This window comes from Telopea speciosissima, chromosome 6 (assembly GCF_018873765.1).
Source record: "Telopea speciosissima isolate NSW1024214 ecotype Mountain lineage chromosome 6, Tspe_v1, whole genome shotgun sequence".
NCBI lineage: Eukaryota > Viridiplantae > Streptophyta > Magnoliopsida > Proteales > Proteaceae > Telopea > Telopea speciosissima.
The window spans coordinates 37,475,799-37,491,409 of record NC_057921.1 but is presented as its reverse complement, the minus strand read 5'-3'; the positions used below and the strand labels follow the sequence as shown (position 1 = coordinate 37,491,409).

Genomic DNA, 15,611 nt, shown 5'->3' with positions numbered 1-15,611 from the left:
AATGTTATTCCATGTCCAAGAGCCTCTTCTCTCGATGGTGTAGGGGTCAAATAGAGACCTGTTGTGAGGAGCCTCCAACTCTGTTTCAGAAGAAGGGCTTTATTTTGGGTGTCAGAGCTACGTAGCCCTCATATTATTTTAGGTATCTAGGCTCAATCATACATAAAGTAGATGATATAGAAGTTTATGTTCTTGATTAGGAAGGCACTGTGTATCATGTGTAAGACAAAATGGCCACATTCCATTCCTTGGCTTTCAAGACTTTTTTCGTCTGAAGCTATAAATTGTACACATTGTTATTCTCATCAGTAAACTCCGTTTCAACAAAAAAAAAAAAAGATGGATGAAACATAAAGGTGCATCCAGAGTGCTATGTGATTAGTATATTCTGTTAGAACTTAAAGGAAAATTTTATAAAACTGTCAGACGACTGATGATTACGTATGGTGTGGAATATTGGGCAGATAAAAAAACGTCATATAGAAAAACTAAGTATAGCGGAGACAAGGATGTTAAAATTGATGTGTAGCATAACTAGGAGGGATACAATTAGGAATGACCATATTATAGCTAAATTGGGAATAACTCCGATACATGATAAGCTTCAAGAAAGCCGTTTGAGGTGGCATGGTCATCTTCAACGGAAACCTTGTAATGCTCCAATACAAATAAGTAATTTGATTCAGATGGAAGGAATTAAAAGAGCCAAGGACATGCCTAAAATAACCATAGGAGAAATGACAAGGAAAGACTTGCATAGCTTAGGCCTTGTATTTTCTGTGATTTCGAATAGAGCTGACCGGAGAGCTAAGGATCATTAGATTCTAAAACAATGGTTTTTAAGAAGGTATATACAGTATCACCAACAAACCCAAGTCCATTCCACCATGACCCTATATTCACCAGTCAAATTTTACCACGACACACATTGACCATGGGGGTCCCAAACTGTGTTCTACTCGGACTTACTCTTGCATATTAGAATCAGGCCAATTCTAGGCAAACTCAAGGGTTCATTTAGAATTCCTTGATTCCCAGTAGGAGATGGGCAAGCAGGGACCAAGGGAGAAGGAATCTTCCTCCAAATTAATTTCTGTCATGTTACAGCATTCACCTTCGGAAGATATATCAGATGCAGGAAACTAATACTATTCACAAAATGCATCTGAGGTAAGTCTACATTGTTAAAACTTACAAATAGGGTGCAAAACAAATTTCATTGGAACTGAGATGCCTATAAGGGTATGTTGTTGATTGCATCAAGGGTGCCCTGAAGACCAGATTCACGGTTTTACAAGGCCATGTCTCTTGCACAGCAATGAGACCAAAGATCCAAAGAACTTGAAATACTAAATGTACTCTGAAACATGCTTCTCTTCCTGATCCTTCCCTCCTTCCCTTGACCAAGTAATTTGCGTGCCAATTTGATATGAATATTCAGTGTCAATGTAGTGAGTTAAGTCTCACTACTCCTTAACTGGCAGGATCTCTCGCTTCTGTTAGATGCAAGTATTAACAATTATTAAAAGCGATGGCATGCCGCCAAGGAGACCAAGCAGGAATAAGAGAAAAGCAGTGAAAAAGCATGCTGGTCCAACCTAAAAGAATTAGTTTTGTCCCTAATCAGAGAAGCTCAAACCAATCTGGCAAAGGAGAGGATGAAGGACAAAAAAGGACAGCAATTTCCGTGTTCCTTTCAGCACTATGACAACCTTCTCTTCATTGGAGCACCAAGATGCCACTGACCAGACCAAGACCAAGGTTTACCTGGGCGAGCTTGTAGAAATGACCCCAAGTTGTATGGAAGGACGCCCGGGAAGCTTTGTCAGTTCAAGGCTACCTTGTAGAAGGGCTGCCCTTTGTGGGTTGAAAAGAAGAAGCTGCTGCATGTCCTTGGGAAGCACATTAAATACTGCTTGCAGATCTCCCTTCAGTTTCTGGCAAGCTGCTGCAGAGTCTGCAGTGCCCCTTCCAGACTGCTGTAACAAGAGGAGAGGAATTGAACTGAGAGACAATATTAAGCTACATTTATGAGACAAATATATGGACAAATTTCTGTAACAATCAGTGAATCAGATGAAACTAATATTTGCCTTGTTTCCATGCCTCAGTTTCACTTAATACCTTCTAGTTGCTATAAGAATTAATAAAAACTGATTCCACTTTTTTTTTTTTTTTTTTTTGCTGAAGGTCAGAAAGAATATATTAGAAAAAAGAAAAGAATTTACAGATTTAAAGTCTAGGCATATACCCAGATGGATACAAAAAAGTATCCCAAATAAATCTGGGATCCTACCTTCGGCAATGCCATCAGCAGGAAACCAGATCCCAAAAACAAACTAACAAGAACTAATAACCAAAACAAAATTTGGCGCGTGATTGAGCGTCCCAAATCAATACATTCCACACGAGATGGGAGATTGGAAAAAGCTTCAGAGGTTCCATGAGTAGCCGCCTCTTTAGCAAGGATGTCTGCCACCCCATTTGCTTCCTTGTAACAGTGAGTAATTTTCCACGCAATAGAGGCAATGTACGATTTCAACGCCCACCATTTTTGACGACAGAACCAAGGAACAGAATTAGACAGAACTGACCCAATCACTGATGATGAGTCACATTCCACCCAGAAGTTTGTCATTCCCATGTCTTTACCCTTTTGAAAACCGAGCAGGAGAGCTGAAATTTCTGCTTCAAAATTTGTACAAACTCTCAACAACAACAATCTAAGCCTTACCCCATCGAAATGGGATCAGCTACATGGATCCTTGCAAATTAAAGAGAAAAGAAGAAATGAAGACACAAGAGATGAGAAGTGCGAAAAGAGAAATGAAGTAGGAGGAAATAGGCCCAGCCTAGGAACTCAAAGGAAATCTCAGCTATATGGGGTCTACCTTCTGGATCTGGAGAAACTGGGTATATTGCTTTGTGAGAAAGAACGGGAGATGCTCTTTCGTCGGCTGATACTGGTTCGCATACTTACTCTTCGGTGAGAGGCCTAATCGAAGGAGTTGTTCCAGTCGTCAATCTCGGCTTGGTAGGCTCGACGGTACGTCGGTCACAAAGTACTCCGGTCGCACCTCTCCACTTCATCCATCCCTCTTCAATTCTCTATGTCACATTCTTTTATTTATGGTTGACCCCAGATATTTAAAATAGTCACCGTGCAGTATCTCTCTCCTCAATTTTCATTATATCATTATCCTTCTCTATGTCACATTCTTTTATTTATGGTTGACCCCAGATATTTAAAATAGTCACTGTGCGGTATCTCTCTCAATTTTCATTATATCATTATCCATCATAGAGTGACTAAAGTTACACATCATATACTCCGTCTTGGATCTACTAATCTTAAAGCCTCTTGTTTAAAGAGTTGATCTCCACATCTCTAACTTAGCATTGATCCCTGCTTTAGTCTCATCTACCAAAACGGTATCATCGGCGATGAACAAACACCATGGGACCTCGTCTTGAATGCTGAATGCTCTTGGTTAATTCATCCATGATAAGCGCAAACAAATAAGGACTTAGAGCCAATCCCTAGTGAAACCCAATCGTAATTGGGAATTCCTTGCCCTGGCTTCCCATAGATCTCACACTAGTCACCACGCCCTCATACATATCTTTAATTACATCAATATATTTACTTGACACTCCTCTCTTCACAAGAACATGCTGGATTAAGTCTCTAGAGACTCTGTCATAGGCTTTTTTCAGATCAATAAAGACCAAATGCAGACCCTTCTTGCTAGCTCTACATCTTTCCATGAGCCTCCTCAGTAGGTAAACATCTTTCCATTATTTGTACAAACTCCCAAATAATGGTTAAATGCTCCCACAAGAAGATCCTCATGGTCTCTAAAAATATATGCTGCTCCAGCCCTTCCTGGGTTCCCAAGAGAGCTCCCGTCAGTATTTCATCTTGATCCACCCTCTCTTAGGTTTGCACCATATAAGCTCCAAAATTTTAGGAGCTTGAGGCCGAGGGAAAACCAGCCCCAAACTCTTACCAATAATAGAGTCATACACAGAATTTACCGAACACTTCATCAATGGCGCTGCTTCCAAAACCTTTCTTGTGAGAAGAGTAAAAATCTGGTGAGAGGTCTTAGATTTCCCTTCAAAGCGACGCAAATTCCTTTCTAACCAAATGTGAAAAGGGATAAAGATTCAACCTGCTTTCCATACCTCTTTCAGCTTTGAAGCCCACGTAAGAGATTGCCACCATTGAAACAAATACATGATAGAATTGTGAGATCTCCAAGCAAACCCGAATAGGCCAGCAAACCTCTTCCAAAGAGACCGAAAAAATGGGCAATTCAGAAAAATGTGATCTATCGTTTCACAAGCAACATGACATAGGTCACATCTAGAAACCAGGGGTACTCCTTTTTGAGTTATCAAATTATCAGTAGGGGGGTGTCAGTGGAGCTAGGAAGACTACCCTTATGGATGTTCTTTCTGGAAGAAAAACTGGTGGTACTATTGAAGGAGAAATTAAGATTGGTGGATACGGGTTAGCATCTTGCATCTCCCTTCGCCTGTGGTATGCCGTCTCCTCCTGCTATGACCAGAGAGATGGGCACACCAGCATCTCCGGTGTTGTAATCTGACCTCTGCATCTCCCTTCGCCTGTGGTATGCCGTCTCCTCCTCCTTTCTCTCTCTCTCCACCCCCTCCTCCCCTCTCGAGTCCCCTGGATGGCCAGACTTCTCCTTGGACTGGCATGTTCACGCTTGTTGCTGGCCCTCATTCGGATGGTCTTCCTCTCCACTTTGTTACCCCTGCCTCTATTGGCTCCTCCAAGGTCGCTTTCTGCCCCCCTGACTTCTTGGATACTGAAGCCAAACTTTGGGAGAATTGCCTTGTCGGTCATTTCCTTGGCTCCAGGCCCCCCCTTCCACACGGTCAAGTTATCTCTTAGCAAGCAATGGCGAGCTCGTGGTACCCTGGATACCTTTCTCCTAGACAATGGTTTTTTCATCTTCAAATTTTCCTCTGAAGCTGATAAGATTCGTGCCCTCGAGGGTGGACCTTGGTTGGTTGGCAAGAAGCCAATCTTTTTGTGTCAATGGCACCGCCACCAGCAACTCTGGCGTGTGGATCCCTCCACCATCCCTCTGTCGGTTACTCTTCCTGGGTTGCCTCTTCACTACTGGTGCACTAATGGTCTCAGCACCGTTGGCTCTGTTATTGGTACCCCTCTCTTTTCAGATGTAAGAACCAGAAGAAAGGACAGGCTGGCTTTTGCCAGGATTTGCATTGAGGTTTCTGCGCAAGACCCTCTCCCCTCCTTTATCACAGTAAAGGAGGGTGAAGATTTTTCCTTCGATCAGGAGGTTCATTACGAATGGAAGCCTTCTCAATTGCGAGGTTTGCAAAACCTTTGGTCATGGCTCAAATCTTTGTACTCCAAAGGCCCAGAACATATCTGTTACTCCCCTTGCTGTGGAAGTGGAGGCGTCTGAGCTTCTCAAAACCATCAATGGTGTTCGTCATGTCTCCCGTGGAAGGCTTCGTTCCAGAATCCAGCACCGGAACCACCGTCAGAAAGAGAAAGGGTCTTTGTTTCAATCGAAACAGCAGCTTTCCCCCTGTGATCATAGATGTAGTCTGTTGTCTCCTGCTGAGGACGATGAAGACTCAGACCTTAGCTCGTGTTCCGAAAAGCTCCAATTTGATGCAATTCCTCATAGCAGGTCCAGGATGTCGGAAAACCCTACTTTGGAGCTTTCCATTCTTGGCTCTCCTGACGCTGCTACAGCTGCTGCCGCTTCGTTGCCGTTAAACTCCATGGGTACCAACCCTTTGGCGTCCTGCGCTGCTACCTCGACTGCTCCCTAGCTTTGTCTGCGAACTGTGATTTCTTGACTAAATCTCTGGTTTTGGATTTGGTTAATACGAATGCCTTTTGCCCTCTGCCTTTGGGCCCTACCATCTCCAAATCCCTTGTGGTCCCCTCGGGCTCAATTCTTCGCCTGGCTTGGTCTCTCTAGACCTTAGGCTGGACCCCTTCTCACTTAAACCCAATTCCACTTCTTTCTCAGGTTTGTGGGTCTTTAACCCATCCACCTCCCTTAACCAGTCCGACTGGTTACCCTCCTTCACCCGAAAACCCCTCTGATCTCTCTTCTCTCCCTCGCAATACCTCTTTCCATCTGTCCAACTTGGCTTCCCCCTTTAGCTACTCTTACTGTAGGCGCTACCGTAGTGAAACGCGCTCCAGGTCTGTTATGTCCAGGCTCTCTGAGCCTTTGGTGCCTCTCCCCTCTGCTTTCCAATGATCCAAGGATTCCCCCTCCAAGCAAGCTGTTGTCCGCTCTCGTCTTCGCTTATCTCGTGCCAATTTTTGTTGCCTTTTAGAAACCCACATTAAAGAGCCAAACTCTAAAAAAATATTAAATTCTATTGTCCCCGGCTGGTCTCTTCTCTCCAATTACCCCCACCATCCTAATGGCCGAATTTTGCTTCTTTGGGACCCTAGCAAAGTCTCTATTTCTCTCTTGTCCTCTTCATCTCAATTCCTTCACCTTTCCTTCTCGGACTGCCCGGGCCATTTCTCTTTCTTTTTCACTGTGGTAATATGCCCACAATTGTCATTCTCAAAGGATTCCCTTATGGACTGATCTTCGATCTATTGCTAGCCAAGTCAGGCTTTTCCCATGGGGCTTGGGAGGTGATTTCAATGTCATCAGGTACAGCTATGAAAAACAAGGAGGAGACCACTTGGATTTGGAAGCAATAAATTCTTTCAATGAGTGTATTGAGGATATTGGAGTAAATGACCTGAGGTGGTCCGGATTCCCCCTTACTTGGAACAACAAAAGAGCTGTAATTCATCGAATCTCTTGCAAGCTGGATAGGGTGTTGGTCAATGAAGATTGGCTTTCAGCTTTCCCCTCTTCCCATGCTTCCTTTGACAATTCAGACATATCCGACCACTCCCCCATCTCCCTTGCTATTCAGCCTTTCACTTCTTTTGGTCCTAAACCCTTCAAATTCTTCGACATGTGGTCCTCACACCCCTCTTTTTTACCCACTGTTCAAGAAGCTTGGGACAAGCCTGTTTTTGCTTTCTCTATCCCCCTCATTGCCCTCTCCAAAAAGCTCAGAAATGTTAAGGCTGCCCTCAAAGATTGGAACATCAACACTTTTGGCAACATCCCCCAACAGGTCCTGGATTGCAAGGCAAGACATGCCTCTATTCAGCTTTGGTTGCAGTCTGACAATTTCAATAGTGCTTTAGCTGAAGAGGAAAAGGAGATTTCCTTTGAGCTCTCCTCCTTGCTAGCCCGTGAAGAAAGTTTCCTCAAGTAGAAATCTAGAATCAAGTGCTTAGACCTGGGTGACTCCAATACTACATACTTCCACTGTTCTTTGAAAGCCAGAGTCAATTATAACTCCATTGTTAAGCTCACAGCTCAAGATGGTACTACTGTTTCAACAGTTAAAGACATTATGGACTTGGCGGTTCAGCACTTTAAGGGATTATTCAGATGCACTCAGATGGACTCTTCTCCAATCCCGAATGACTTGCTCAACAAGTTCATTCCCTCGGCCTACCTTGACTCTTTGAGCTCCATTCCCAAAGAAGATGAGATAGTGGCAGCCATCCATTCTCTCAAGGTGTCTGGTGCTCATGGTCCGGATGGGTTTAGTAAGGGATTATTCTTAGCTACTTGGTACATCATCAAATTGGACCTTATTGCTCTTATTGAAAGCTTCTTCTTTAATCCTAATTAGGTCAAGGGTATCAATCACACTTTTCTCTGCCTCATTCTCGAAAAGGAGGGGGCATCTGCTATGAATGACTTCAGACCCATTGCTCTCTGCAATCTTCTGTACAAGTTCATTGCCAAGATTCTTGCTCGAAGGCTTAAAAGTGTAGTGAATCTCCTTGTCAGTGACAACCAATCAGCCTTCATCCCAAGAAGAAACATCTCAGATAACATCCTTCTTTGTCATGATATTGTCAGAGGGTTTGATAGGAAAAATCACTCCCCCTCTATTCTCTTGAAGATTGACATCCATAAGGCTTTTGATTCTCTAAGGTGGGATGACCAAGATGGGATTTCCAACGATTTTTGTCAACTGGATTCAGGCCTGCATCTCCTCCCCAAGGTTCTCAGTGTAAGTTAATGGCAGCCCCGACAGGGTATTTTGATGCTTCAGCGGGAATTCGGCAAGGCTGTCCCCTCTCCCCCTACTTGTTTACTTTGGCTTTGGAAGCCCTCTCCAGGAAAATCCAAATTAGCACAGATCAGCAGCTCATTTCTCCTTTGCCAAAGTGTAAAGCTCTCAAGCTAACTCATTTGGCGTTTGCAGATGACCTGATGATTTCTCTAAGGCTTCCATTGCCTCTCTAGAATCTTCTTTGCTCTGTCTTCAGCATTTCCATGAGTTATCGGGCCTTCGCATCAACCCTTCAAAGTCTCTTTTGTTCTTTGCTGGGGTTTCGGATTTGGACCAAGTGGCTTTTATTGAGAGATCTGGTTTCCAAGAGGGACAGCTTCCTGTCAAGTACTTGGGTCTCCCTTTAATTCCAGCTAGGCTATCACCTCACCACTGTACCCCGATGCTTGATCTCATCCGCAAAAGGCTTCAGCTGTGGAAAGGCAGACTTCTCTCTTATGCAGGCAGGTTGGTGCTTATTCAGAACATTATTTTCCCTCTCATTAAAAACAAACTCCGTGGAAAAGCCTAACGAATTAAAGTAGCGAATTGGGAACTTACTACTGTTAATCATTGGTTCAGCCAAACAAATAACATCTGGTCTATTCTCCTTAATAATGCACTTCAAAACCTTTTTGGTTTTGCTTTGATTGATTCCCTGAATATTCCAAAATATAACATTCAACGAAAACGATGAGGGACGACCTTAACACAAAATGATTGACGCAAGACTCGATCCACCTGACTGTCCTTTTTACCAGTTTTCTGATCACTAGTTCTTGGTTTTTTTCTTAGGAACTGGAGTGAAGTCAGAATCAGCTTCAAGTTGAACTGCTGCCAAATCAACCACTTCTAATTCTAAAAAATGAATGGATTCTGTTCCGCCCATATTCAAACAAGATATTTCACCATAGAGGATCATCCACTCATTCCTCTCAGATAACGCCTCACCAACTCTGAGACTGCCACAATGCTCCTCTCACAAGGAATGCCAAACATCTCTGCTCACCAGAGCCCTCCATCGAGAGAGACCCATCTGTATCATGAGAACCTCTATGGACAATCCCTTGTACGACAGCTCCTGTATAAGACACATCATGCAATGGGCTCTGCGTTCAAATCAATGTCAGCCACATCATGCGAAGATGGATCAACAAGAGTCTCATCGCCAACTTCAGATGCCAACAACCTCATAATCTGATCTCCAACACCATATCCCTACAATACTGATCCTCATTAACCTCACAAGGACCCTTGGAATATTAGTTTTTGGGGAAACCCTTGCAGAATTTGACAACCCAAAAAAATCACCATCTGACTTCTTTCCGAATCCCCCGTTTCACCATATCATTACCTTAAAAAAAAGTCGTTGCCTCCCCCTTCTTCTTCAATCTGCATTGATGTGCTGAATGCCCATATTTGTAACAGAAACCGCATCTGGAAGGTGGATTTTCATAGATAATCTCTTGAACAAATTTTTTTTTTTTTTGACGAACCCATTGATTCTGCTCCACCCGAATCTCATCAACACGAGTCACAGATTCTTCAATGTCAACATACACCCTGGCATAGTGACCCATTACATGCTCTCTTTTATGTATGTCAATGGCCACAGGCATCCCCACAGCCTTTGCAGGTGACATCAAGATTGCCTCGTGCCAGTATTCCTGTGGTAGGTTTGGAAACCTAATCCATATGAGCCTCCTTATGGTCGGTGGAGAATTAATATCGAAATACGGTTCCAATCTTTGTAGACGCAGTAACTGATCCTTCACCCGCAAGGGCCCTTGCTTCCAACAACAGCAGCAAAGCATCTTGTCACAAGTGCAATAACCGCAGCAGGAGTCGCGCCTTCATCATCCGATTAATTAAGCTCATCCTCCGAAACACTAGCTGATTTTTCCAAGCCAGAACCTACACCCCGACCTCCATAGAAACCCTAACAGGATCCTTCAAGATAGATCCATTGCAGACTTTTTGCATCAAAGCCCTAGGAGAGGGAACATCTTCCACAACTTCACAAACCTCAGCAACCGAAACCCTAGCATCCTCCTCACCATCCATTGCCATTCTTATAATTTATGGATGGTGTACTGATTTTTAAAACTGATTAATATAATTCTACTAGAAAAAATATATATATATACCCAAATAAAATAAAATAAAAAAGAAACTTGAAGTAATTTTGACTCTTGAGAGCACTAGCAGCTTATCAATTTAGTGACTGCGATACACCTTATAAACAATAAAGATCTGACTTAATCCCTACGACTAAATGTTTCAGAAAACATCTCATACTGCATATCAATGTAGGAAATAGAATCAGCAGCACCTTGCTAGGATGAGCCGTTCCATGCTTTAATGTATTAGAAAATACTCATATTCTCCGTTTATGCTGTCTGATTCTCTCATGTGAGATTTCTTCACTCTCTCAATATTTCAAGTAATTCCATACTTTCACAATAGACAAAATTCTAGGCTAGCAGTCCACCAGGACCCCTTGGCTGCATTATAAGCAAACAATAGTTGCAATGTACAACAGAATGGTTAATGTACCACCTAAAAGAATTCAACACAAGTACTGAGCATAATACCACTAAAATATGATGTGCATGTAGTAATATATTAGAAAGATTAACCATAATTTCTCTAATCAACAGCCCCCGTATTACAGACAAAAATTATGGTGAAATTTCATAATTTTTGGGGATTACATGGACATGGACAAAAAGGTGAAGGATCTTCAATGTGTAATCTCAAACACCGCATTTTCTTTTATTTTTTCACAAGTGACTACAACAACTGATCAGCTTAGGTGTGATGCCCAAGTCATATCCTTTTTATTTTTGCTTTCATGTTAATTAAAAAAAAAAAAAAGAATTCTGTTATTGATTTTGTTCGTCCCCATATCACCAATCCTTCTGCAATTGATTTCCCACTGGTTCAAGATTGATTCACCTTTACCGTGTTTGCTGGCATTACCCAATCTACTTTAAACACTAACAGAGCCTTGCCTTTAATAAAGCTCTAGCAGAAGCACAATGAAGAACAATTGTTGTGTCCCTGAGCCCTGTACCCTTGGTGCCACGTGCAGAGCCATGTGTGTGTGCCTATAACTGCAGGGGGTGTTGATAACTTGATATACATTGATGTGTGCCCTTCCTAATAAATCAAGCTTTTGGGATAGGAGATTGTAAAGGTATCATCGCAAAGGTCACTCAATAAGCCCTCAAACAATACCAAAATAACAATAAAACAAATATGTTTTGACCTTCCAAAAATAGATCCAAAGGAAAGAGACCAAAAATACCAATATGATGGCTCAATACTAGAAAGAAAGAAAAAAATCCACATAGACAATGGACATCTTTGCATATATGACCTCCTTGAGATGAATATGAACAATTAGGGAATGACACACCCTTTTTCCCCCAAGCTCAAGATGCTCCCCACTTTAGATGCCTTACCTCCTAGTCTTAGTTTGTCATCATAGAGTGTACCTCATCTTCCCAGTTCCCACGCACACATCTAGTTTATTTTTGGAACACAAGATGTTAGGAAATTGAAATGGTTAGGGAATTGAAATGCTGCTGCTGCTGCTGCTGCTCTCTCTCTCTCTTTTCTTGTTTCCAAATATTCCAACTCATTCTTAAAGCAGGTTACATATTTATCACAGAAAAAAAATTAAATTAAATAAAAGTGTAAACAGCCTTAGAACTGAATGCTTGAGTGATCAATATGGATCACCAAGCTCCTTTATTTATATTCAAAGAGTTACAATAATCATACTAGAGGAAGGAAAGCTACCCCTGCCGATTCATATTAGGAATACCCAAATAAGAATCGGCTAAGGGAGAACAAATATAAAAGAGGACAAAACTACCCCTATCGGGTAGAACTACTTATTCTAACACTCCCCCTCAAGTTGGAGCATAAATATCAAACATGCCTAACTGGACAAGAATAGGATGAAAAACTTTTCCACTTAATCCCTTGAACACATCAGCTAGTTGGTCAGCAGACTACATAAAAGGAACACAGACCAACCCTTCTTCCAACTTCTCTTTGATAAAGTGCCTATCAACCTCCACATGCTTGGTACGATCATGCTGAACAGGATTGTGAGCAATGCTAATGGCAGCCTTGCTGCCACAATACAACATCATGGGAAGACAGACAGGAACACCAAGATCTTGCACTAAGCCTTTGAGCCATAGCAATTCACAAATACACTGTGCCATAGCACAAAATTCTGCCTCGGTACTAGACCTTGCCACTACGTTCTGCCTTTTTACTACGCTATGTAACAAGGTTTCCACCAAAAACGAGCAATAGCCAGAGATGGACTTCCTATCAGAGGATCCAGCCCAATCAGCATCATTATATGCTTCAACACGAAGATGGCCATTCTGAGACAGAAGAATTCCTTTTCCCGGGGCTGACTTCAAGTAACGGAGAATTCGAAGAACAACAACCATGTGAGAAGAATGAGGATCATGCATGAACTGACTTACCATACTCACAGCAATGGCTATATCTGGTCGTGTATGAGATAGATAAATAAGCTTGCTGACCAATCTCTGTAACAGGTTCACCCTCCTTTTCTTTAAGCCGTGTAGTAGCTTCCATAGGTGTATCAAAAGGATGACACCCTAGCATTCCAGTCTCGGTCAACAAATCTAGGATGTACTTCCTTTGAGATAGAACTATGCCCTTAGAAGACAGAGCAACTTCTATCCCTAGAAAGTACTTTAGGTTTCCCAGATCTTTTATTTCAAATTCTTGGCCAAGGAAAGTCTTCAATTTGCTGATCTCATTATTATCATTCCCGGTGACCACAATGTCATCCACATAGACTATGAGAATGGTTATTTTTTCACCATTCCTTTTTATAAAGAGGGTATGATCAGCATTACTTTGCTTATAACCCACAGAAACCATAGCCTTGTGAAAACCGTCCAAACCATGTACGGGGTGACTGCTTCAGCCCATATAAAGCACGCTTTAATTTACACACTTTGCCGCTGGTTTTATCACATGAGAAACCCGGTGGAATATCCATATACACTTCCTCCTCAAGCTCTCCATGGAGGAAGGCATTCTTCATATCTAACTGCTACAGTTCCCATCCCAGATTTACTGCACAAGATAGTAGTACTCTGACAGTGCTCAGCTTTGCAACTAGTGCAAAGGTCTCCTGATAGTCGATCCCATAAGTCTGACTAAATCCCTTTGCCACCAATCGTGCTTTGTATTGATCCACAGTGCCATCTACCTTTTGTTTCACCACAAACACCCACTTCCAACTGGTTTCTTTCCTGGAGGAAGAACCACAAGTGCTCCCATATATCATTCTTTTGTAAGGCTTTCATTTCTTCCATCATTGCTGCCTTCCACTTTCCACCTGTAAAAGCTTCCTGCCAATTTTGAGGAGTACGAACAGCAGAAAGTGTTAACAAAACAGTATTGAGGGAATGGCTAGAATAATCGATGTGATTATTCAGCCCTTGTATTTATAACTTTCATAAAAGCAATGAAATTACATTAATAACCCTGTATAATCGACCATGATAGCTATAGGGAAATAAAAGGAGAAAAATACAGAAAAATACCAAAACTACCCTTATAATATCGGGTAACATAACTCAACACTCCCCCTCAAGTTGGGGTATAGATATCACATATGCCCAACTTGACTAGACTAGGATGAAACAACTTCCCACTCAACCCTTTGGTGAAGACATTAGCCAGTTGATCTCCAGACTTCACAAAAGGGATACAAATCCGCCCACTCTCTAACTTCTCTTTGATGAAGTGTCTGTCGATCTCCACATGCTTGGTACGGTCATGCTACACTGGATTGTGGGCAATGCTAATTGTTGCTTTGTTGTCACAGTACAGCATCATTAGAAGATGAACAGAACCACGGATGTCTAGGAGTAAACTCTGAAGCCACAATAACTCACATATGCCCTGGGCCATAGCACGGAATTCAGCTTCAACACTAGACCTTGCCACAACATTTTGTTTTTTACTCCGCCATGTGACTAGATTTCCTCCAACAAAAGTACAATAGCCTGAAGTAGACTTCCTGTCAGGATTACCACCCCAGTCAGCATCTGTGTAAGCCTCAATGCGAAGATGGTCATGAGGAGACAAAAGGATCCCTTTTCCTGGAGCTGATTTCAAGTAATGGAGAATACGAAGAACAACAGCCATGTGAGTGGAATAAGGATCATGCATGAATTGGCTTACTAGGCTCACAACAACAGCAATATCTGGTCTGGTGTGGGAGAGATAAATCAGTTTTCCCACCAATCGTTGATATCTGCCCTCTTCAACAGGTTCACCATCCTTCTCTTGCAGGTGAGTAGTAGCTTCCAAAGGAGTGTCATAAGGATGACAACCAAGCAAACCAGTCTCTGATAGTAAATCTAGAACATACTTTCTTTGGGAGAGAAAGATGCCTTTGGGAGAACGGGCAACTTCAATCTCAAGAAAATATCTTAGCTGTCCTAGATCTTTTATGTCAAATTCTCGTCCCAAGAAAGTCTTCAAGTGAGAAACTTCATCTGCATCATTACTAGTCACAATTATGTCATTAACATAAACTATAAGAAGAGTGACCTTTTCTCCCTTTCGCTTAATGAACAGTGTGTGATCAGCATTACTCTGTTTGTATCCACAGGAGACCATGGCTTTATGAAACCTACCAAACCATGCCCGTGGAGATTGCTTCAACCCATATAGTGCCCGTTTTAGCCTACAAACTTTCCCATGGGTCTTGTCAGAAGAAAAACCTGGAGGAACTTCCATATAAACCTCCTCTTCCAATTCTCCATGAAGGAATGCATTTTTAACATCCAATTGTTGTAGGTCCCAGCCAAGGTTGACAGCATAAGACAATAAGACCCGGACAGTGTTCAACTTCGCAACTGGGGCAAATGTCTCCTGGTAGTTGAACCCATAAGTCTGAGTAAAGCCCTTGGCCACAAGCTTGGCTTTATATCTATCCACTCTTCCATCTGGCTTCTGCTTGACAACAAATACCCATTTGCACCCGACTGGTTTCTTACCCGAAGGAAGAACAACTAGCTCCTATGTCTCATTTTTAAATAAGGCTGTCATTTCTTCCATCATGGCTGCTTTCCACTTTGGATCTGCAATTGCCTCCTGCCATTTCTGAGGAATAGAAACAGAGGAAAGAGAATAAACAAATGCACGATAGGAAGGAGATAAGATAAAGCATCATAGGAAACAACATTGGAGATGGGGTGTTGGGTACATGACCTAGCGCCTTTACGAACAGCAATAGATAAGTCAAGAGAAGGACCCTTACCAGATGATGTAGCAGGGTCTGAATCTAGATCAAGTGCAGACGATTGTAGAGGTGGTATGGTGGTGGTGGTAGTCTCAACTTGTCCTCTGTACTCCCGGGT

At 42.3% G+C, this 15,611-nt stretch overlaps 1 protein-coding gene across 4 annotated transcripts in view; it reads right to left on the bottom strand.

Annotated features, from left to right (window-relative positions):
- Positions 1–1,200: 1,200 nt before the first annotated feature.
- Positions 1,201–15,611, bottom strand: part of LOC122664670 (protein DENND6B) — a 32,525-nt gene continuing 18,114 nt past the window's right edge. Inside the window, exons 3-4 of one of the 4 annotated variants that reach the window (XR_006333368.1) lie at positions 1,599–1,985; positions 1,201–1,496 (exon numbers count right to left, since the gene is read on the bottom strand). Coding sequence is in view for 3 of the 4 variants with exons in the window: in XM_043860602.1 (XP_043716537.1) it covers positions 1,764–1,985 (222 nt within the window). In the remaining variant the exon portion in view is untranslated. Of the gene's footprint in view, positions 1,986–15,611 lie in introns of all 4 variants that reach the window. The other 3 variants (XM_043860602.1, XM_043860603.1, XM_043860604.1) reach the window with 3 other exon arrangements.